This window comes from Anastrepha obliqua, chromosome 3 (genome assembly GCF_027943255.1).
Source record: "Anastrepha obliqua isolate idAnaObli1 chromosome 3, idAnaObli1_1.0, whole genome shotgun sequence".
Taxonomy (NCBI): domain Eukaryota; kingdom Metazoa; phylum Arthropoda; class Insecta; order Diptera; family Tephritidae; genus Anastrepha; species Anastrepha obliqua.
In genome coordinates, this window is record NC_072894.1 from 128,107,845 (window position 1) to 128,133,461 (window position 25,617).

General features: G+C 36.4%; 2 protein-coding genes across 3 annotated transcripts in view; one reads left to right on the top strand and one right to left on the bottom strand.

The window, feature by feature from the left end:
• The window catches only part of LOC129241571 (putative uncharacterized protein DDB_G0282129), a 148,679-nt gene that overhangs the window by 10,394 nt on the left and 112,668 nt on the right, over nucleotides 1-25,617 (bottom strand). The gene's annotated exons all lie outside the window — the stretch shown is intronic.
• Nucleotides 1,654-10,731, top strand: LOC129242217 (uncharacterized). Its single transcript, XM_054878771.1, has 4 exons — nucleotides 1,654-1,954; nucleotides 2,014-2,204; nucleotides 10,029-10,326; nucleotides 10,395-10,731. Exons 1-4 carry the CDS (start codon nucleotides 1,654-1,656, stop codon nucleotides 10,547-10,549), a joined length of 945 nt encoding a protein of 314 aa, XP_054734746.1. The 3' UTR covers nucleotides 10,550-10,731.

Below are 25,617 nucleotides of genomic sequence, written 5' to 3' on the forward strand. Positions count from 1 at the left end.
ATTGACTCCTGTCAAAATTTGAACGTGCTGCGTCAGTTAGTTTGTGTTTTACAGCTACCTTTATCAGACTACCCAGTAATTCACAGTCGACCACAAACGCAATCATGTAACAACTTCACAGGAAGGTTTGGCGTTGTTTAATCGCAATATGGAGGAGTTATTGCGCCGTTTTGTAACCGTGGACGAAACATGGATCCATCACCACACACCAGAGACCAAACAACAGTCGAAACAGTGGGTTTCTAAGGGTGAATCGGCTTAATAAGCACACGAAATTCAGTTTCTTCCATTTTTTCCTCAAATTACTGGGTAGTCTGATAAAGGTAGCTGTAAAACACAAACTAACTGACGCAGCACGTTCAAATTTTGACAGGAGTCAATTGACAGATGCCTGTTGACAGGAGCAGTATTTCTTTTTCAGTAAAGAGGTCAGAAATACGAAAAGTCACGGACTTATTGACCCGCCCTCGTATGTATGCACATGAGAATTTGGTGTATTGCCACATAGGAGGGAGTTCTATTGTTAATACTCGCAATAAGTGATTGGTAATATTGTGAACAATAGAGTTTTGTGTAAAATTAAAATTTGCCGCTATTTTTCGGCGTTTTTAATTAATAAAAATGTTTAATAAATAAAGAGAATGTTGGCATGTAGGAACACAAACATATGAAAGAAATAAGGTATATTTTGGCTTAACACTTCGTTAGTTGGTTGACTGCTGTGGCAGTTGATTGGGCGTCGCAAGGCCATTTTCACACTCTCACATCGATTAGTTGGTAAGTAACCACTGGAATTTCACTAAATTAAAACAATGCAACTGTTTAATAAAATTTAAGAATGTTTCATTAAGTAAATTAAAAAAAGTAACAAATATGAATTGTTGTTTTTGGTTTAGTTTTTGTTAAGCGATCGGCGTTAAAAACTAAGAATATACCAGTGCTTTGGCCATCGAAGCAAAGAAGCAAAGCAACTAAACAACGATGTGAAGCGTAACGAAATTACGTCCAAAACAGCGGAAAATGAGCGGAACATTGGTGCTGATATGCATTGGGCCAAGCAAAGAGGGTTACCGTGCATGTATAGTACATATTTAGGCATAGTTTTTGCCTTCCGCTTGGCCAGCCCCTTGCGGTTGGAAATTCAAGCAACGACCTTGCGACTAAGCAAGCAATCATCGATCAGCAAAGGTGCTAAGACAAAATGTATTATTACTTTGATTACTTGTTTATTTGAAATATAGTGAAAAAGACTAGTTGCAAACGTGTTAAATGTGGTGAGGCGTAACGTGAAAGGTGGCTTTGTAGTACACTTGCAGCAATTCGTATTAGTGCCTGGCTACAGTTTATTGAATTTGTTGCTGTATGATAAAGCAACGTTCCATTGGGTCACACATTGTTCACACCAGCTTACTCACAGTCAAACTCTCGCGTTTCTTACACACATATAAACATATCTGCTGTTATTGAATATTATTGCGTTCTTTAAATTAAAATCGCAAGCTTGAAATGTTAACAGAAGGTGAGTCCGAACGCATTTAATTTGGTATAAATAGTTCATAGGAAAATTGAATTGGTATCAGTTCGGTATATATTCACAACGATATAACTCGCAGTTAACTCAGGTTTAATTAAAAATTTCTTGCCATAACAATAATGCAACTCCTTTCGTGTTTCGTGGTGGTCGCTGTTGCGCTTTCCAGTACCGCGAAAGCAGGATATATTCCTCATGGCCACGCCTCGAGCTACGCTTCCGTGGTGCAGCATGACGTTGTGCCTCATCACGGCGGTTACTTGGGTCCAGTAAACTACGTGGCCTACGGTGGCCACGGAGAGGATCATTATGTGGAGGAACCACATCACTACCCGAAATATTCATTCGACTATGGTGTTAAGGACTCACACACTGGCGATCACAAGAGCCAATGGGAGCATCGTGATGGTGATCATGTGAAGGGTGAGTTAAAACCTTGTTTGCATATCAAACGTCTTAATTAATGCTCCATTTCTAATAAGGTGGTTATACTCTGGCCGAGGCTGACGGCACTACACGCGTTGTGGAATACACAGCTGATGATCACAATGGCTTCAATGCCGTAGTAAAGAAGATCGGACATGCGTACCATCCTCAAGTGTACAATACACATAAGGAAGCCTACGGCTACGGTGGTCATGGACATTATCCCCTTGGGCATGGCAGCAGTTATGTGGAAATCAAGCAACACCATTAACTGAATTACTGAACAACGGAGTCATTGATATATTTCGGCAAAAACAAAACTGAATTTAGATACTGGATTAAGTGGACAATTTTATGAATGTTGAAAATATTTATGTGCGCATGCATTATTACTTTCGTTTGTGCCTATATTTTTCTATGTGGATTATTACAGTTACGAATTAAAAACAACATAAATATATTAGATGTTTAAAAAAAATCCTTTGTATTGCTACTAAACAATTGTGAGATGGTATTTGGCTTTAACCCTTTCGATACAAGTATGATATTATGGAGTTTTAGATATGAAGAATGATAACAGATTCGGCATTCGGAGAAATAGAGGCCTTTGCAAATGCGTTTCAGAACTATATCACAGGAACTATTGAACAATTTGTAATCATTTATTTGCTTTTTATTTAACCTTGATAATTTTTTCATAAAAATATAACTCATTGCAACATAAAACCCATATAAAACGAAGTTTTAAACTTCATGCGGGCTAAAAAAAAATCCACCAAGTTTCCATACAAATTTCAACCGTTTGTGAATTTTTGTATAGTAAAGTGCAATTTTCAATGGCTCAAAGTGGTGGTATTGCACATTCTCTCCACAATCATTCCATATTTTAAAATAATTATTTCAGTAATCGTAGTCGCTAAATAAGAATCTTGCAGGTTAATTAGCCCATAATTAAAAAATAGATTTCTTCAATTGGCAAAAGTCGTGCCTCAATCTAGTTGATAGATGATTTTGCTGTTCAAGAATCAGTATAATTCAAACCTTTCTTTTGTTTGTTCCTTTAATTTGCATTTGCTGTCTTTTATTTCAATGTTTTGTTTTCTTGTATTTTTGATTTTCGGAAAGCATTCATTTTTACTAATAACTTTTTCTTGAGGTCTATACCCTACAGAAGTAGATGCAGAGAGTTTACTCTTACTTAGCGCTACACAGAGTTTTTAAGGGAAAAGTTAATATAATCTTCAACATAAACTCTAAATGAAACTGGTAGTAACAGTAAACGGAAACGTTCGTACTAAACAACGTTTCATTATACGGACTAATATGTATTCTTAAGCCCTAAATGCTCATACCCTTTAGTCCTCTTATCAATAAAAGTTCATTGCAGAACTCAAAAACAAATCCAAGCATGAAAACCGTTTAGTTAACTGAATTATGCTTTCTTTTCATTGCTTTATTTGTTAGGTGCTTAGGCATTTTCTTATGACCGTTTCATCAGCCTTCTCAGTTTTGTTTGTTGTCGTTTATCGCAGTACTTAAGTGTCAGCATAGAAACCTCTTTTGCACAAAATCCATTCAACACTTCATATACTCGTACAAAGTAGAATTCAATAAAGCTTTTATTCACAACAAATATCAGTCATCGCCGGCGAGTTGGACAAAGGAATTGAAAATGCAGTGAGTTCAGGAAAGGCAATGTTTTCAAAAAAAAAAAAAAATAAACCAAAAAACAAAGAGAACAAAACTGTTGTGATTGATTAACGACATTAATGTGAGCGGACAAAGTTTGTCAATGAAATGGTATTGCCTTACCAACAGATCAAATAAATAAAAAAACTCCAACTTACACAAGTTTTTGATTTCACTAATAAACCAATTTTCCAATATATTATAGAGGTAAAGTTTTAAAGTTTTATTTATTGAAGTAAAAATTAGCATACAAATATAAATTGTCTTACAGACTAGTACAGATGTTTTAACAAAAAATATAAAAATAATCTTAATGAGTGAAAAGAAAATGTAGCCATTTATAAATCAATTATTTAACATATAAGTAAAAATTCGACATTTAATGATTTCACCTTAACCTACTACTGAATTTTTACATACAGAGTTCTTATAAAGTCAATATGCAAAAATTTGAAATTAAAAGGGATGGACGATCCACAACACCTTGAATAATAGAAAGACAACATATTTGAATAAGTCGAAGACGATAGATAATGAAAAAATAGAACGTCCACACATTTTAAATTGATAGACAGGGTATGATAATATAGAACAGGATGAGGGTATGTGGTGATGAAAACGAAGGGAACGTAGAGCAAAGCCAATGTAAACCTTCCAAAGTTTCACTGATCGATCCCAGACGAAAATTCGAGGTAAAATAAGATGCCTTCAAAGGAGGAAAACACTTTGTGTTAGTAGTAAATTATATGTTCTCGTTAGTACATATAAGCATATACCTACGTATGTATACATACTCGTAGGTATATAACACAGGTCGATAAATAATCTTTCTGCTACTAGGCATCGAAAACCACCAAATTATTTATACAAACATAAGAATATAACTGAGAATATTCTCTTCTGAATTTGTTTTTTTATTAACACACTTTTATTAGGTCGGGTTGTATGTATGTATGTATGTATGTAACGGAATCTTTGAGCTTAATTTTCACTGGCTTCTAAAAATCTGATCGACTTGGAATTTTGCACACCTATCAAGGACCGATGACAATGCAATAATTTGATAAAAGTTTTCCATTATCCTTATTAGGATTGCCAGGATTAATATTTTCTTTTTTGAATTTGGTTGAAAAATGAAAAATCTTTATTTATTCTTGTAAATCAATTTCATCCCCTTCAAAATAATCATCTCTCGATGAAATACACTTGTGCCAACGATTTTTCCAATCCCCGAAACATGCCAAATAGTCCATTTCCGGTATAGCCATCAGCATTTTCTTCGATTCAGCTTTTATCTCCTCAATCGACTCGAAACGCGTTCCCCAGAGTGGTCTCTTGAGTTTTGGGAATAGCCAGAAGTCACACGGAGCCAAATCAGGCGAATACGGTAGTTGCGGAACGATATGCGTGGAATTTTTGGCGAAATGGTCACGAAGAACGAGTGCACTGTGAGACGGTGCATTATCGTGATGCAAAAACCAAGAGTTGTTGGCCCATAATTCTGGTCTTTTTAGATGAATTGCTTCACGTAAACGACGCATAACGCTCAAATAATATTCCTTATTAACAGTTTGGCCAAGTGGAAGGAATTCATAGTGCACCACACCAAGAAAATCGAAAAAAACTGGCCAATGGAGTGGGTTAGCCGTTTTTCAGGCTCCCTCCACGAAATAAGTTCTTCATCTCGATTACTCCTTTATCACGGCCGATAACTGCATAGTTTTAGACTCACAGTCGATAAGAAAGGAATTATATATAACACGAATATATCGAATCATTAATTCACTGACTGCAATGATAACAATAATTTTCATTCATAATAAAAAATAGTTAAAAAAAATAACTAAAAAACACGCTTTTTTGCTAATCGAACTAAAAAGTAGAAAATAAAAAATAGTTTAAAAAAACTAAAAAACACGCTTTTATTGCCAATCGAACTAAAAAGTATAAAATAAATTTTAATGACAAAGAGACCTATAATGAAGTAATAGCAAATCGAACGATCAGTCATAGTCAACTACCTCAAAAATTAAGATACAAATAGAATAATTCAAATTAGAGTTAAAAGCGTGGGATGCATTTTGCTTCACTTTCATAACCCTCTGTACATAGGTAGTTGCCAATAGAATGATTGTAATATTTACTATATCAAGCATCCCACGCTTTTAACTCTAATTTGAATTACTTTATTTGTATCTTAATTTTTGTTATAATTCTGTTCTGAGGTAGTTGACTATGACTGATCGTTCGATTTGCTATTACTTCATTATGGGTCTCTTTGTCATTAAAATTTATTTTATACTTTTTAGTTCGATTGGCAATAAAAGCGTGTTTTTTAGTTTTTTTAAACTATTTTTTATTAGTTTACATATTGATCAATATTCTCGAATTAAAAAGACATTTTTCTGATTGTAATTTATAATAAAATTCAATATAAAATATCCGTAATTTTGCTTAAAAATTCGAAAAATTGCTCAAGCAAATTATTTTCTTATCATTAGAATGTAAAAGAAACCAAAGTTTGACATTCAGGGCCAGACCTAAAAATCGTGTAGGCCGGTGTAATTAGTAATTCTCCGCTATACTGCTATAACTTGAGGTGTGTAACTTTATATTGTCATAATTGGAGTACCAACTTCCAATTATAAATCGCCTTTATGAGAATTGTTTCGATCCTCTTCACTTAACTGCCTAAGAGCGAGTGTTAATAGAAAAGCTTCTTATTTATTATTTATTGCTGTTGGATTTGTGATCTTACGGTTTGATGTCTGATAAATAAACTATGAATGCCTTTGCGAAAAAGTAGTTTGATTTTTCACTATAAGTCCCTCAAAAGAATTAATGTTTACCAGAACTTCTGAAAAGATGGCAAACTGTTGACGACAATTCCGCCGAATAGTGCATGTTAAAAATGCCTCGATTTGTTAATCAACGATCGGCAGCGCTTACATATTTTGTAATTTTGCCCACTGATTTGGTTGTTTACATCTACATTTTTCTAAATTCGCGCAGGTATCCACTAAACAGTGAGAATTTACAATCCTTTAATTTCAGTTATGGCTGCGTTCCTGACATATCTTCGAGAACTAATCACTTACGAGTTCATTCACATTTGTCGCAAGGCACCCATTGATCATTACATGTAACTATTCGATCATAAACGCTGCCATTCCATGACAATTGTTCAACAATGTGGAACTCACCTATCAATTAATTTTTTTTATTTTTCCATTTTTATGGAGATTATTCTAGTAGGTGTTGTGTATGGCATAATCCGAATTTCGCAATGAAACACTTCACTACCGTTTCAGGTTTGAACTCTATTTTCAATATCAGATTTTGCTATCAAACACAAGTGGGTTAAATTCCATTTTAAAATATTCTTTCAAATTTGTCATTGAAGTCCTCATTAAAAAATTGCGACTTACCCATCATACACGCTTGCGAATTACACAAATTTTTAGTTTTCGGACATGTGTCTTAACAAACTCATCATGCAATTGCCAATGATGCGAAAAACGGGAATTTTATATTGAACAGCCAGATATTTTGACAATCGTCGGCTTCGTTTCTGCAGGGCAACGGATGTGATGAGTAAATCCACTGTGTTAACTCTAAATAAAACCTTGGGCAGTAAAAAAAATTGCAAAAGTCAGTTAGTAAATCAAAAATTATAAATAGCGGAAGCTAGACCTATTTCGTGGATTCCCACAAAAATGATGGCGACACTAAGATGCAGTATTTAGAGGAAAGTGATACGAGTAACACAGTCATTCCTCTCCAAACGACAACCTTCACCCTGTGTCCTTGACCCACTGTTTTTGCTAACGATGCTCTGTCGACCGAGTCAAGCCGGTATAACCTTTCCTTAAGCGTGGAAGAAATTCCTACGCTTTGCATATAGAAGGCCCAGATATAGATATACATATATATGAATATTTCCAGGAGCAAAAGATCCCTTAATTTGCAATTAGCATGAACTTCGGCTATGATTCATGCTATTTTCGTTATATTTGCTGTATAGCAGATATTTCTTTTTCTTCGACAATAAATTGAATAAAAAAATTTAATGTAACGTTACAATTAAGTGTCGATCTTAGCCGGAACATAGGGAGGAGACTAGAGCATTCCATTTATCACGATTTTGTGCAATTCCCCGAATATAAGGCCACCTACCAATTTGTTGTCATTCAGAATGTACCGTTCTTATCCATGTACTTCTGGATCATACTCTCCTTCGTGAACCTTTGGGGTGCCACTCGAGTGCCACTTACTTTCCTTTCGCAAAGTGTGCCCAGTCCAACGCCATTTCCAGCGTTTACTCTCGACATTAACAGGTTTTGGTATTGCTAGGGATAGTAGATTGTCATTCGTTATAACTCTGGGCTAGAAAATTTGGCAAATTAGTCGAAGACATTTGTTTACAACGGTTTTCTTCTCTGTCTTTCCAGGTTTCATAATCATACAAGAGGACTATTTTTATACTCGAATTCAAAATTCTCAGTTACGTGCGTCTATTAATATTTTGCGAAACTCAAATTTTGTTTAATTTATAACAACTTGCTCTGGCTTTATTCACACGGTTGGATACGTTCCATTTTTCTCTTGGAAAAAAAATTTCCACAATATACCTTCTGCTCAAATATGAAGGAGATTGATTTAATAAAACACAAACGATTAATTATTGTTCAATTTTTATTTTATCTCCTTCAAAGTAATCACCATTGGAGGTGATACACATATGCCAACGTTTTTTCCAATCATCATAGCATTTCTGGAAGGCCGATTTCGGTATGGATTTCAATTCCTTCTTCGAATTCTCTGTTATGACTTCAATTGTCTCAAAATGTTTTCCACGGAGCGGCAACTTGAGCTTGGGAAACAGGAAAAAGTCACATGGAGCCACATCAGGCGAATACGGTGTTTGCGGAACGATATTAACATTATTTTTGTTCAAATAATCGCGAACAAGACGTGATGTGTGAGCTGGTGCATTATCGTGATGCAAGAACCATGACTTGTTGTCCCACAATTCCTTCCTTTTAAGACGAATGTTCTCGCGCAAACGCTTTAAAACGTCTAAGTAATATTCAGCGTTAACCGATCGGCCTTGCGGAACGAACTCCGAGTGCACCACACCTTCGTAATCGAAAAAAACAGTCAGCATAACCTTAATTTTTGAGCGACTTTGGCGTGGTTTTTTTTGGTTTCGGCTCCTCCGGGGAGCGCCATTCCGATGATTGTTGGGCTGTTTCGACGTCATACTCATAAACCCAAGTCTCGTCACCAGTTATGATGTGCCGGATGTCCGTATCAGTCCTGGCGAGCATTTCCTTAGCGACAGAAATTTCTAACAAATTCTTTGTTCAACTTGAATTTCCATCGTTAAATTCGAAAAACACACTCGAGCTTGACTTACAGTAGCACAGAAAACAAACTATGTGACATATCACGCTGAAATTTGCCATGTAAGCTTATAACAGTCCTACCATCCAACAAAAAATTTATTTTTGCCATATGTCATCCGCGGACCGTTTTATTGATAAAGTCTCGTTCATATTTGAGCAGAAGATACATTTGTATATGTATGAGTATAATAGCGACTTTTGTTTCTTTCTTTAGATTGACGTTAAAGCAATTTTCAAAATCGCATTTACAATGTCTAGTCCATAATGTGCTTACCTTATCATACTTTGAAGAAATGGCTACATAAAATATCTGTGTAAAAGCCTTACTTTTAGTTCAAGCTCACGGACCGACGTATGTACAGAGATAAACACGCTAGACTTTTTCTTGCATCATCACTACTTATAAAAGTCAAATAACTACTGAGAAAATATGCACAAATACTAAAGCCGACGTCGGTTGGTCGGTTGTTGATGTATTCAGGGTCTTTTGGGGTTGTTTGGATGCATTTACACCGCCTCCGGAATGTGCAAAGCAACCTTGAGCCATTCCATTAGTCAACAATGCATGCAGTAATAGTGTTAACGCAAATTTGATTGTTGCTTTCGTTTCTTAATTTGTTTGCTTTATTAGCGAATTGGTTCATTAAGTAATAACTAAGAATGTTACAAATTGTGTAGGTTACCTGACGTTCGCGCAAAATCATTAAGTTTATTCTCTTTTGCTTAACCAACTTACTACTAAAAACTTTTGATCACACCACGAAAATTAAAAAAAAAAAACATTTGGCAACAACAAATGCACAGATTTATTGACTGATTTGTGTCTAACTAACTACAGGCAGAACTCCAAAGTAGTATGAACTCAACGGCTGGTATAAATAGGTAGCACGGAGGGTTATTTGGCATCAGTACGATTTGGCCAGTCAGAAAAGTAAACAAAGCAATTTGTTTCAAACGATTTTTAGATAAATTAAAATAAATTTTATAATTCAAGGATGCAATTATTTTTCTGTGTAACCATCGCCGCTTTTGCTTTGTTTGGAGTTGCTTTAGCAGGATACATTCCGCATGAACATGCCTCCAGCTACGTTTCATTGGTGCAACATAATGACGCTCACGGATATGGCAGCTCTGGTGGGGCGGATAGCGACGACCACGAACACCATGAACCTCATGACTACCCCAAATACGAATTCGATTATGGTGTAAAGGACTCACATACTGGTGATCACAAAAGTCAATGGGAGCATCGCGACGGTGACCACGTAAAGGGTGAGGCTTAACGTCAGCCTTAGTAAATATTACTTTATGCTGAATATATTTTTGTTTTTTACCAATAGGCGGTTACACACTAGCGGAGGCCGATGGTACCACGCGCGTCGTGGAGTACACGTCAGATGGTCACAAAGGATTTAATGCCGTCGTAAAAAGGATCGGTCATGCCCACCATCCTCAGGTGTATCATCACGGTCACGATCACTCTGGCGGCTATTAAATGAAGTAAATCTTTTCTTGACTTGACTTGAAATCCGCTGTTTCGGTTATGAGAATCTCCCATTCGTACAACATAAAAATGTACATATATCGATTAAGTTTATTTTTTTGATTTACTGCTTATGCTAATTTAGTTTGTTGGTATATAAAATACATTTAGACGGTTAAAAAAGGCCAAGCTGTTTCGACAGCTATGATAAAATAAAAGCGGCTTGGGCTGCAAGCAAAATAACTATAAATGTGTAGCATTTTTAGTTTTACGGCCAAAAAAGCGCACCGGCTGAGTGAATTGGAAATAAAAATAATCCATTCCATCGTGGAAATGTATGCAAAGGCAACTGTGTGCTGTTAAAACTAAAAAATAAGTGAACATTTCCTGCTTTTTTTTGTTTTTGTCAGCGGCATTATTATTATTGTTTTCGCGACTTTGCATGCGGCATTCGTCGACTACTCCATAAGTAGCTTTGCCTTTCTGTGCTCATACAATTCTAATTCCTGCCACTAATACACTTGCAAAGCGACGAACGAAGTTAATTAAATATGCAATTAGCGGCGTGAAAATTGCATAATGAAGGAAAGTGTAGCTGTGTGGGCGAAAACTGCGAGAAGTGAAAGTCAAGGAACTGCAGAGGTGGCACTGCGAATGGTTGAAGTGCTTGGCAGCAGCAGAGAGTGAAGAGACGTCACTGCGGGGTGGTTGAGCACACAAAGCGAGAATAGTTTTCCACAATACGACTAAGTGACACTGTGATATAAGGAATGCTTAAGAGACGGGATGAGCGAGAAGAAATCGTAGCGAATTTTCATTGTATGTAATTTACCAATTGTTGTAGAAGTTTTCAGAGATTTTCAGACCTATATTCATATTTTTATTTTTATGCAAAAAATACTTCATGATTTTAAAGCTGGTCAATAAGTAACTTTTGCTCGTTTCACGAAATTTATTCAATCTTATTGTACCAATCCAAAGGAACAAGTGGGGCAGCAGTTTCGTAAAGAAGATATTTGTTGTATGCGCAAACTTTTCAGTCATGAACAGACGTTTATCATTTTTATTTCGGACACGTACGGCTTAGAAAGCAAAGGCCTGATCATAAGGTCAAATTCGATACAGTTATCCAAACTAACCTGAAGTCAAATATGTACATAAGCAAGTGTGGCATACTCATATTTGCGCGCTCACACAACCACATGCACATCACATCTCAAAGCATTGACTTTTTAGACAAATTGCGCTATTTGCCGTAAAAATTGGGCATCGACTTGGAAAAGGGCCACCTCGGTGGTAGGCATCACATTTCGCACGCTGCACAACAACAATAGCACAAATGGTTAATGACCGAGAACTTCAGACTGCGATTGGTGTATTAGTTGTGCAAAGGCGTTGCCATATTTTTTATACGTTTAAATGCTTCCTTATTTATTTATACAGAAAACAGAGATTAAGAAAAGCAGTTTTATAGATTATAGATGTTTCACCGAATGATATTTCTTTACCGGCGAACAAAATACCAGATCATCCCAGCCCCAACCTTTCTCTTGCTTTCTAGTATAACTAGATTTCATCGCAAAACATGCACATTCATACATTTTCCATGCATTTGGCAAGCAGCTGGACTACTTAAAATGCGTCGTGCGTTTTAGCGCACCGCATTTGCTGAAAACGACCTGTGCGTTTAGTTCACGCGATTGCTGAATCTAAATGATGGCTAAAATTCAAATTTGGGATGGATTGATTCTGTGCCATTTCTGACAGGTAAATAGATTTCGCGTCTGCAAATAGCGTCTGTGAATAGCGTAGTGAAAATGTGCCCATATCACCCTCACCTACTAGGGCCACTCACTATAGACATCATCACTATTCCACACTGGAATTTTGAAAATTCATTAGTCCAAAGTGAAATCATTGAATTCTGCTTTCGTTTGGGACATTGTTGTGCGTGCACATGTAGTGGAATTGCGGTTATGTAAGCAGTTAATGGCGTTTGATTGTATGCCAACGGTTCGTTTCGAAACCTCAAATGCATTTTAACTTTCACCATGACATTAAGAAAACAAGAACAACTACTTATTTAAGCTTATCCACATGCACACCGCTTACACATACATACACATATGCACGCATAGGTATTTTCATTGGCAAAATGGAAATGTGTGCAATGTGCGGCCCTTACTCCTGCCCCACGGTGTCTGTTTGTGGTTTTCACGGTTTAAACAGTTTACAATTCCCTTTTGATTAATTCACTTAACTATGCACGTACGGGCATGCATGCATTTAATACTCACAAGTAAATGCAGAGTAATGCTTGTGGGCCAGTATAAGTTTGCGGGGTTGCTCAGGTTGGCATGCATTAAAAATTTGTTCAGGTGGTGAGTTCCTGTTGTGGGTATATGCTCTACTGAGGATATTCGAACTAGTTTGCAACTAGTGCGGTTTCGCAAAATTTCCTACGAAGACTGAGAGTGAATATACTTGAGCAGGTGGGAAAAAATTGTTGATATCGAACACCAATGGTTTCGATAGGAGTAAAATTTAACTTACAGATCTGGAACAGTATTAAGTCACAACGCCGAACGAACGAAAAATAGAATGTTCATTGGAGCACGCACGAGTCCAAATACGAATGCGGTATAAGTGAAAATGTTAGTACACTGATTATGTTAATATATTATATATAAAATAATTCACTCTTGGTTACATAAGCAATGGGGTTAACATCAAGGCCTGATGAGTGCTTAACACACATTGAATTTTTTTATAAATACACAACCGGCATTTTATTTAATGCCTTTAAATATAGAATAGATTAGACTAAGACGCCAATAACGCAAACGACGAAAGTTTTGGGTGCGCGAATTATATTTAGATCTCTCTAATCTGCCTGAAATTCACAAATGAAGATAAATCAAATCAAATTAAATGATTGAGCTATTTAAGCTTCGCGGTACTTCAAACGCTTCAAGCAAAGCAGCCATTTGATCTCATTTCATATATATCAGTATTGTTCGTTGTTGACAGTTATCGAAGCCAAGCAAGCAAAGCCAGCCTGCATTGAGCCTGCACCTTTAGTCCTTGTGCGTATAACGAACGGGAAAAGCTAAGCATTTGAGCTCAAATGACATGTTGATGGGGACTATAGAAATTCTCAGATTCAAATCATAATTTTTTTCGATTAACATTGAGAATTGTCGCTTTCAGTTTTTTCAAATACATATACATACATATAAATATAAAACAACCTCTTTAGGGAAAGCCGGTTACAATTTTATTGAAAAGCCATTATATCGGAACCAGCGTATTGTCTGACTGGCCCTTAACGAATACATATGCGCAGCCTTGTTGCTGAGCTTGTGAGTATTTACTCATATTGGTTGTTCAAATTGTGTTTGTGCTTGTGAGGAATTTAATTTGCACTCATATAAGAACACAAACTCGTTTATGTACTTTGGTGTATTTATGTCAATAAGTAAGCACGAAATACACGTAAACTAACTTAAAAGGGCTTTGATTGCTGGACTGCACTCCAGTTAATTGTCGGTACTTTGTATGCAAGCTAAGTTAAGATAATTTGTCAAAACAAATGGAGCACTACAGAATTGCGAGAGAATTTGTACAATTTGTTGCTGCACGTTAAATGAAGTGCGAAAGTTAATGTGTGGGAAAAAATGTTTAACCCTACCATCGAAATTTCGTAATCATTGAGGCCGTCGTTTTTAGGGTAAAGAATTAATTAAGTCAATATTTTGCTGTAAATTTTGGAATACACATTTTGATTTCTTCTAGTTATTTCAAACAGCGAAACAAATGAAGCAAAGGCAGAGTAGTGGAACAGTGAGTCTTTCCACTTTTATTACTATATACGAGGGGTGCCTTTTATCTGTCGAGATTTGGCAACCCTGGTGTTTCAATCTGGCAACTGATAGCTGTATCGCAAAGTTTGACATTTTTTGGCTTTTACGTACTCAGAACGTTTTGAAATACCAGCGCTATTTGTGTTGTTTACAGTAACTTAAAAGATTCATCTCGGTCCAAAAACCATTGATGCTGTGCGCGAACTGATATTGCAAGATCGTCATGTGACCTATCGTGAGATTGAGACAATCTTAGGCATTAGTGGGACCAGCATACATTCAATATTGCATAAACATTTGACTGTGAAAAAAATTTGTTCGCGTTGGATCCCACACAATTTGTCAATCGCTCAAAAAAAGGCTCGTGTCGATTGGTCGAAGGAAATGCTCAAAAAATACGATCGCGGGGCTTCGAAACACGTCTATGACATCGTGATAGGTGATGAATCATGGATTTACGCGTATGAGCCCGAAAGTAAACAGCAGTCGACTGTATGGGTGTTTTAAGATGAGCCAAATCCAACAAAAGTTGTTCGCGCATGAAGCACTTCCAAGCAAATGGTCACCTGTTTTTTCGGAAAAACTAGACTTGTCGCAACCGTACCACTAGAACAACGCAGAACAGCAAATTTTGAGTGGTACACAACCATTTGTTTGCCAGTTGTCTTCCAAGAAATTAGGAAAACCAATCGCCAAAGACGGATCACTCTTGACCAGGACAATGCGAGCTCTCACACATCTGCTCAAACAACTGCATTTTTGAGCACCCAAAACATCGAATGAATGGGTCATCCGCCGTATAGTCCTGACTTGGCACCGAATGACTTCTTTTTATTCCCGTACGTAAAAAACAAACTGAGAGGTCAACGTTTGTCGACACCTGAAGAAGCGGTTGCGGCATTCAGAATGCATGTTTTGGAGGTACCTCATTCAGAGTGGCAAAAGTGCTTCGACAATTGGTTCAAACGCATGCAAAAGTGTATAGATCTTCATGGAGAATATTTTGAAAAACAATAAAGTGATTTTCGATGATTGAAATTTGTTTTTGTTCTCTAATCCCGACATATAAAAGGCACCCCTCGTATATTTGAAAAGGAGTTTTCTTTCCGGCAGCCATATAGTATGCTAACACATAAAATTGTGATGCCATATCACTGGCTATTTTTTTGTGCATGTTGCTGGAACCACCACTTGAAATATGGAGCTATAGATGTTGAATTTTTTGTGGCCTAAAATTAGCGAAATGAACTTAGACAATGTCTGGTTTCACAATAACGCACCCTATTGGATTGGGCATTATGTTCGGTGTTCGTGTTATTAGCCATGTTGGTGATGACAATCGATCGTTTCAGAAATGCGTTTATACGTCGTTACATATTTAGCGTGAGTAAACGCTAAAAGTCGACATTATGCGAATTTTGTAGAAATTACCTAAAAAATGGTCATGAAGGTATCGGAAAATTTAGTGGATAGGATGCGCTACTGCCATTTGAATGAAGCAACGTAATATTTTTCAAATAATCGCTTGGAATGCTTATCCTTTATAATAAAGTAAAAAATATTGAAAACCTGGGAAAGGTTTTTATTTGTATATAATTCTGAAAAGGAATCAGCCAATGGCCCACCCTTTACATTTCGCAACCACATAAAAGTAAACCGCCCCTGCTGCTGTAAAGAAACAAGAAATATAGCAAACACCCATACAAGCGCTATTAATTGAATGCCTGAGTGCATAAAAAGTGTGAAATAGTGCACGAGTAGCCATTTTTCAAAAACTAATTGGCGAGAATATTGAATGAGAAGGAGTTGCGTCGATAAATGAAACTTATATTCACCTGCTGACTTGCTTTCACATGCGAACAACTAAATCCTTATCTATGCACGGACATACTGGTTGTAGCCATGCAAACCGCAATCAATTTGAGTAGATAAATATGTATCGGTGTATTTGTGCGTTCACATGTGGTGCCTGACGTAGCACGAGTACGCTTGTTCAAGGAACATTGGCTGTTAACCGAAAGATTACCACTATCCTAACCTTTCGGATATAAAACATCGTTACTACAGGACATTTTTGTCTTGAAAATGGTTCTTGTCGAATCCACTTGAAGTTGGAAGCGGCAGAAAGTTACTTTCCTCTCTTTGTGGGAAAAATCAAGCACTCACCTGAAGTTGGAGCGGCGCGGCGGCCTAAGACTGTCATTATGCAATGCAGTAGCCACATATGTGTAGATATGCCTTGGTTTGTTGCACTAATAATAATAAAAATAATAATAAAAATTGTCTGTCCACAATTTGTCATTTGGCTTTGAAGAAACGAGCAGCTGCTTTAAGTGACATATATCCGGTCAAGGGCCGTAACTCCAGCGCATTCCCTTTATAGGTATGGGGAATGTTTCTGCTGCACCAACAACAACAGCCACGAAACTGAGGTGGATAACCATTGCACCCAGACGCCATGCAGTAGTTAAGCACACAAGTAATTTTCAAGTTTATCTACAAAAGTCTTACTTTATTTAATACAATGCAGCACACAATATTTGCAGCTACAATATGAACACACATTTAGTTATTTTCAAAAATGAATGTAGAAATCCGGTGACGAATTTATTCGGGACGTAAAGTGCACATGCAGTACACTTTAAGCTCTGCAGCTGATAATAATTTAGTCAAGCGTTCCCATTTTGTATTTTTTCTCTTGTAGCCGAGTGATTTGTATAAGATCAGCATTCCGTTGGCCCCAGGTTCAATGCTTATTGCGACCATGAAACTTGAAGCAAACACAAAAATTGTTTCTAATAGCAATAGCCCCTCCGCTGGTAATGACAGACGTCCCAGTTGCATTTCTTCTAACAAAAACCATTTGCGATTCGGAGGCGGCATAAAACTTCAGGTTCTTCTACGCTCATTACAAATTGAAAGAGTAGTCAAAAATGTTATGTGTGGAAATATATCCATACTAATGCAACTTTATTACTAAAAAAGTAGATAAACCTAGTTGTAACTAAGCAAGAATTCACAAAAAATTATAAGTTGAAATCTGTATTGAACTTGGGGTTTTTTTTTCTTTTTCTTTGCATTTATGAAACAGGAGCTTGCGGTAGTCTGCCAAGTGGGTGCATTTTTTGTTTTTTTTTGGCGGTGAGGTTGGGTTAAAAATGCCTTCGCACCATATAGTAACCGTCGATACTACGTGTGTGGTGATTCCACTAAAAATATCCCCCCTCTTCTCTTGGATTTTTCCCTCCACCCCGGGACTGCTTCCGCATTGCTTCGAGGTAGAGGGCCAAGGCGGCGTCCTAAAAAGAACACTTACTTACTCACCCTGCGTCCAGGGTCGCCTGTTTTGAGAAACCTATGCTCAATGCTCTTCAGCATAGCTTTCCATTTCGCGCTTCTTTTTTCGGATAATATCCTCCACAAAATTTGCGACGGCATTCCATTTTTCTTCGTCTATCATCATTTTCTCGATAATTTCTTGAGGTGTAAATACACCAATAGCTCGCTGCAGACCTGTTCTCTCTACGTTCCACCTCTCGCATTTAAAGAAGGTGTGTTCCGCATCATCATACTCAGTATCTTCATATATGCAGTTTGGTTGGCTCACTTTTCCCATTAGCCACAAATACAGGGTGGCTGATGAATTTTGCTACATTAAGAAACTCAAATAACTTTTTTTTTAGTGTATGGAATTCATTTATTTTTTTTTTCAAGTTGAAGGTCATTAAATTTTATTAAATGTAGCTTAACTAGTTTTAAAAATAATTGAATTTAAATGCCCCCCATGCTCGTTGACACAAGTGCGGCATCTTAGTAAAAAGTTGTTCATTGCTGCTTTGAGAGTTGCGACAGGAATAGCCGCAATTGTTGCCCGAATGGATTGTTTTAGTTCATCCAAATTTGTTGGCTTTGTTTTATAAACTTCTTATTTACATAAACCCCACAAGAAAAAGTCAGGTGCAGTAAGGTCAGGCGACCTGGGGGGCCAACGAAATTCGGAGTTTCTTGAAATCAGTTTATTGGGAAATTTTCGTCGCAACTCTGTCATAACAGTCTGGGCTATGTGAGACGTTGCCCCATCTTGTTGAAACCACACAGAGTTGAAAGGAATTCTCTTTCGGCGTAGTTCTGGATAGAAAAATTCTTTCAGCATTTTCAAATAACGGTCTCCAGTAACCGTAACGGTGTGACCATTTTCTTCAAAAAAATAAGGCCCGACAATACAGCGTGAAGAAACCGCACACCACACTGTCACGCGAAGACGATGCAATTCCGTCTCGTGGAGTATCTGTGGGTTAGAAGTACTCCATATTCGACAATTTTGATTGTTCACATTGCCGTTTAAATCGAAATGGGCCTCATCAGACATGAAAAGGCAGTTTAACATGTTTTGGTGTTCTTCCACCATTTGCAGGATCTTCTGGCAAAATTCCAAGCGAATCGGCAAGTCTGCTGAATTCAGTTTGTTAACCATTTGATTTTTGTAGGGAAATAAGTCTAAATCTTTGTGCATTATTGTTTGCAAAGACTGTCGGCTGACACCAAGTTGAGCAGATAAGCTTCTTGTTGAAACCCTTGGATTGCTTTGTATAGCTGCAGCTACAGCAGCGATCGTTTCCTCCGTCTGAACTGGTGGGTTTCGTTGATAAGGCCTTCTTGCGACTGTTCCTTGCTCAGCAAAATTATTCACCAGTCTCATTATGGTCCATCTGCTCGGGGGATCGCCGCCAAGCATCCGCCTGTACTCTCTCTGTACCAAAACTACGGACTCCAGTGCGTGATAGCGGCGGACAGTTATCCATTTTAATAAATTTTAAAGATCAATCTGCAAATTAAAACAAAAATGGAACAGATAACTTAAAAAGAAAAAAAGTTATTCAATGTTTTTTTGGTAGCGGCTTTCATCAGCCACCCTGTACTTGCGGAAGGACCCATATCCGGACAAAAACTGTGTGAGGTAATAGTTAACCTCACCGTGCTTTCTTTCTACCCACTTTTTTAGATCGGGTATTAGTCTCGCTGTCCATTTACCATACCGTTCAGAGTTCCATCTTGCCTGCCAAAGTGTGAGTGTTTGAACTCCCATCTCCGTTTACGCTCTTGTGCCAGAATATCTATAGGGATGGTTCCGCTGATAACTAACACCGCTGCTTCAGATACTGTTCTGTATGACGAAGCCACTCTGAGAGCACAGGTGCGCTGCACAGATTGCAGAATTTTCCGCCGGCATTGCACCCTTAGCGAATCTGCCCATATTTCGCATCCGTATAAGAGAATCGAGTTCAAGTGGGTGCATAGCTAGTATATCAAGTGCAAAAGCAGTGAAATGAAAGAAAAGAGTGAAATAATACAAAACACCTCGAGTCACGGAATCAGTACATAAAAGCGGAAAGATTACAAAAGGGAATACACAGACGATATCGCGGTTATTTATCTCTTACATTTATCACTCGGCATTTTTGTGTATAACCTACTAATAGTTTTAATTATGTATATTTTATGCATATACTCTGCATCAAAAAAATACGGTAACTGGTTCGGAATAAAAAGTATGCTATCAGTGACATTAATGAATACAAACGAAAATACTTTTTCACAGCGAATAGTCATTGTTTAAAGATGAAATGGCAATAAAAATCTTTGACGTTTTCTAACAGTTTTCTTTTTAATTTGAGTAAACCTTGTCTTTCGTTCAAATGAAGCTCAAATATTCAATACCTGTTTCGACGAATAACGGTACATATTATTGCGATACAGTGTATTTTTTACTTTTCAAGAATAAACACCTCGACATGAAGCGTCAGACGACTAAAAAGCACTCCGGAGAGCCGGTTCATATAAAAAAATTAATTGTAAGGCTGAAAACCGAAGGAATGATTTGGTGTAGAGGACGAAAAAAAATGTAACGAGAAGAACGCGCGAGTAATCGAAGGAATGGTTAAAGTTGACTCAAAACTCGGAGCACCCAAGATTGCAGCAAGCGTGGCGGAAACTGGACAAGCAATTGTTAACCCGCAAACCATCAGAAATTACCTAAAATCGAAAGGATACAACGAAGGAACCATTTATACAGCGAAGAATGCAGCAAAGCGATTGCAGTACACGAAAACCTACGCTAATAAGCTGAATGCCTTTTGGAAAGATGTTATATTTACGTATGAGAGTAAATAAAATATAATTGGGTCAGGTGGGATTTGTATGGAGAGAAGCAAATACTGGGCTAGGGAAACAGAACATCACTCTTACGATCAGCCACGGTGACGGCAGTGTATTGTTTGGGGCACAATAAAAGCCAACGGAGTAGGAAATCTTGCATTTGTGGAAAGTACAATGGATAGGTTTCAATATTTATCCGTTTTAAAAGCTAGTTTAAAGCCCAATGATGAAAAACTGGGTTTCGGCTCGGATTTTAAGGTGGTGCAAGACAATGACCCCAAACATAAATCTGAGCTTATACGAACTTATTTGTTTTACAATTGTAAATCTGTGCTCCCACATCCTCCCTAGTTTCCGGATCTTAGTCCAATCGAGCATTTATGGGATATTTTTGAGTTGAAGAAGTTAGTCCTTTCTATGAACAATCTAATTAAAAGTGGAATTTATGCAAAAGGATACCACACATTCTATTAATAGATATTTATTTATTAGTAAACATACATTTTCACATTCTATTAATAGATATTTATTTATTAGTAAACATACATTTTTTCCTACCGTATTTACAATTTTTGATGTAAGATATTGAAGATAAGTAATTAGTGTTAGTTTTATTATGAACAAACTCAATTCTTTTGTTCAAGTTTTTGTTATTTTTGCCACTTATATGCAAGAAAGAAATGCAATAAAAAGTGTCAAGGTAAATCTTTTAATACCAAAGTTGATGCGTTTTGTTTTCTAAAGCTTCTTCTCTATTGACAATTTTTTGATGCAGGGTATGTGCTAAATCTTTTTAATTATGCTTTAGCATTTCTACTTCTATTTTTCGAACAAATAAAATAAAAACTCCCTCCTCACGGTGCCAAGTTAGATATCGAAACTAACTTTAATTCAAAGAGCCTGTAAACGGAGATCCTTGATGAGCAAACAAGTTACTACTTTCATTACAAGTTTTATTTACTTTTAATGCAATTATAATTTAAACTGTGAAAATATGATTGTATGTCCTCGTTGCTCTCACGGCAATCTTACTTATTTCCATGTGTTCCTATGTATGTGTGTTGACGTTAGGTGTAACTGAAACTGAATAACTTGACAAACTTTTGTGCGAACTCGACAAGCAATAACCTCCGCTTACCACTTTATTTGGCCACGCTAAAAGTACTTTACGCTGGAATAAATCTCAGTCGGCGAGAAAACTCTTTGCCATTTGTGGTTATGGCTGCTGCTAAAACTTATTTATTTTAGTAACTTTCAACACTAAATTTTGTGGTTGTGCCCGCAATATGTTTACGTTATATTGGATTAATTGTTGTCATTATGACAGTCTGCTCATGTAGATCGAAAGTGCATGTGTCGGCCAACACCAATTAGGCAAGTGGGAAATCAAATTTCATGTGCAATCCATTGTAAATATGAATTAAGATATTATTGGGATATTTGTTCTACAAAGATTTACAGTTTGTTAAACCTCAGCAGTTTTGGGATATTTACTTATACTTGCAACAAAGAGATTGCAGCAAAGACATTCTATATATATATATATATATATATATATATTTATTATTTGCTTTCTATTTTCTATATTTTTAGACATAAAGTGATGAAATAGTATTCACATATGGGCCATAAGGGTAGAGTCAGCCATACGCTTTTTCTCAGGTTTCTTGTAAATGGTGGTGAATTGCTATGTTGTTGTAATTCTTTCTACCTTCACTTCTTTATATTATTTTAAAGTTATAATTCATAGGCATGTGTATGCAGTGCCATAAAAAAAGACAACAAGCACGGCCTCTTGTTAATATTACTCTTACATATCAGCAAACAAATTTAGCGACTATTTAAATTGAATATTCTAATATTTAAATAGTTAAATAGTTAACTTACAGCGAAAATTCTAAAATTGATTTACTCGTAAATGGCTTGACACCAATTAGTGGTAATAATAAATGGTGCTTAGCTAGACATTTTGCACGCTCATACAGGTTAATCTGCATAAGTTAGATTAATGACAACCATAAAAAAAATGTACAGGGCGTATGATGAACGTTTGATTTATGAGTTGGCATCTTTTATCTATGAATGCCAGTCGGAGCCAAATTGGTCATAAGCACATGCTTGGTAAAATTATTAATTAATTTGCAGAAAAACATATAAACATTTTGTACTATTAGAAAAAATAAAATGTAAGAATGTGAAAAAAGATGAAGATGAAATTGCGACACAACCAACGCAGATTTTCGACTATATATAATAAACTAAATAAAAAAAAAACTTTCGCGATAAATATGCAGAAAGGGCCACCAGCTTTTTGCTCTTTTATGCTGTGTAAAAAATTGATTTCTATTAACTGCATCTTATTGCATGAAAATGTGTAGGGAAGCATAATGAATTTGAATTACAATTTTTGCTCTTTTGCGTTAGGGCTACTTCCAGAATACGAACAATTTATGCATATAAAACGCAACAAAATTTAATACCTAAAACATGTTTAGCTCTTCCCAATCATTTTTTGTTTATTGCACTCAAATGTTAGAAAGATTCATAAATTATCCATTCACTCCTTTTCACTTGCGTGCCTCTCACTAGGAATTGCCACATATATTTGCCCCTTGCATGTCATTCGAGATAACCAATTATAGAAGTTAACTGATAATATCTTTAGCTCGCTCATAACGATTTTTCAAACGCTAAAAATCCCATAACTTTTGCACTGAACTATAATTTAAATTTAAATCCATCTTCTTCTCTCTCAACTTTGAAAATAGAGAACGCACACACTTAAATGAAAGTTAATCATGACATAATTTAATTATGACAGCCCATCAACAAAGTAATCGACTCGAGATGCTATAAACACATAACGCAGCTGCCTGCAATCAAGATTCAAAGTTTGCGAAGGGAACTTACTGAGCTTCAAGGAGTCTAGGTAAGCGGTGTTCGCAATCGGTTACAGCGGCATTTAGGAAATCACACTGCTGTGCAAGATCTACAGCTCAGGCCGATAAACGGTCGGCCGATGAGTGTTGAATGCAGCGTAAATTAACACTCGCTCCGAAAATATGCAGACAGCTGGCGCGCGCATTAATTGCTTGTACGTATTGGTGGGATTGAGTCACGCTTCAGCCAACTGTATATTTCGTAAGTATGCACATACTATCTAAGTATGTACGCTAAGCGTTTATAGCGCGAAAGAATATCATGGGCTAATAGTCCAACAATATTGACGTCCACATCGACACAGAAACCAACACTAAGGCGACAACTCAGCAGCAACATCAAATAATTTTAATAGTTTTATTCAGATGCAGTGTAAAATGTTGGATACAGTAAGAAAATTTTTTGTATTATTTAAATGCAGCAGTTTTCTCCAATTATATATATACATATAATTGGCGCGTACACCCTTTTTGGGTGTTTGGTCGAGCTCCTCCTCATATTTGTGGTGTGCGTCTTGATGTTGTTCCACAAATGGAGGGACCTACAGTTTCAAGCCGACTCCGAACGGCTGATATTTTTATGAGGATCTTTTTTATGGCAGAAATACACTCGGAGGTTTGCCATTGCCTGCCGAGGGGCGACCGTTGTTAGAAAAATGTTTTTATTAATTTTGGTGTTTCACCGAGATTCGAACCTACGTTCTCTCTGTGAATTCCGAATGGTAATCACGCACCAACCCATTCGGATACGGCGGCCGCCAATCCAATTAGGCGAATCTAAATAATGTATTATATTTGTACGAGTATGAGTTATATTGCTCCTCAATCTTTGGTCTCACCTATCACACCATTTGGTGTGTACTCGCATTGTATGCGGTAGAATGCAATTGAGTGGGCTAATGAATGTGAGATATAATCATAGGTTTATTTACTTAATAGCGCTGCTTGATATTCCTCATACACACGCACATATGTATATGTCACGCTGAATAAACAAATTATGCGCGTACGTAACGCAACCGCGTTAAAGAAATTCTTCAGTGTACTGCATACACACACAGACTTAAATGCATACGCAAATCATATCAAGTACGTTCGAATTAGTTTCGAATATCATTATTTGAAAGCGTATAAGACTTTTCGACTCCGATTTTTTGACGTGATAACGTCTTATAATTCGATTTAACAGGCTGCACGTACGAAAAAATGTGTCGTTACCTTGCTCATTAGTGTTACCTTGCTCATTGTCGTTACCTTGAATGAACTGCAGCGAAAGCGCGGAACGAACGACAGAGCAAACAAAGCAAACGAACGGCAACGTTCGACATCTTGCTCTCTCCTACTTAAGTGAGCGTATATGTGTATGTATATGCGCATATGTACATATGTATATAAATTCACGTATTTGTATTTGCATATGCCTTCTTATTGATTATTATTAATTTGATTTACTTGAAGAATTTAAAATAAAACCAAGTTTGTTAATAATACCTGTTGTTTTAATGTTATTATTATTTTTTGACGTGATAACCTCTTATAATTCTATATAGCCGGCTGCACGCACCAAAAAATGCATCGCTATCTTGCTCATGCGTCGTTACCTTGCTTGAACAGCATGTTATGTTATGTTATGATATGTTATGTTATGTTATGTTATGTTATGTTATGTTATGTTATGTTATGTTATGTTATGTTATGTTATGTTATGTTATGTTATGTTATGTTATGTTATGTTATGTTATGTTATGTTATGTTATGTTATGTTATGTTATGTTATGTTATGTTATGTTATGTTATGTTATGTTATGTTATGTTATGTTATGTTATGTTATGTTATGTTATGTTATGTTATGTTATGTTATGTTATGTTATGTTATGTTATGTTATGTTATGTTATGTTATGTTATGTTATGTTATGTTATGTTATGTTATGTTATGTTATGTTATGTTATGTTATGTTATGTTATGTTATGTTATGTTATGTTATGTTATGTTATGTTATGTTATGTTATGTTATGTTATGTTATGTTATGTTATGTTATGTTATGTTATGTTATGTTATGTTATGTTATGTTATGTTATGTTATGTTATGTTATGTTATGTTATGTTATGTTATGTTAT

Coding starts and splice junctions, on each gene's coding strand:
- LOC129242217 (XM_054878771.1), top strand. CDS start 1,654: ATGCAACTCCTTTCGTGTTTCGTGGTGGTCGCTGTTGCGCTTTCCAGT. Junction 2,205..10,028: donor TTGGGCATGGCAGCAGTTAT/GTGGAAATCAAG, acceptor TAGATAAATTAA/AATAAATTTTATAATTCAAG. Junction 10,327..10,394: donor CGACGGTGACCACGTAAAGG/GTGAGGCTTAAC, acceptor TTTTACCAATAG/GCGGTTACACACTAGCGGAG.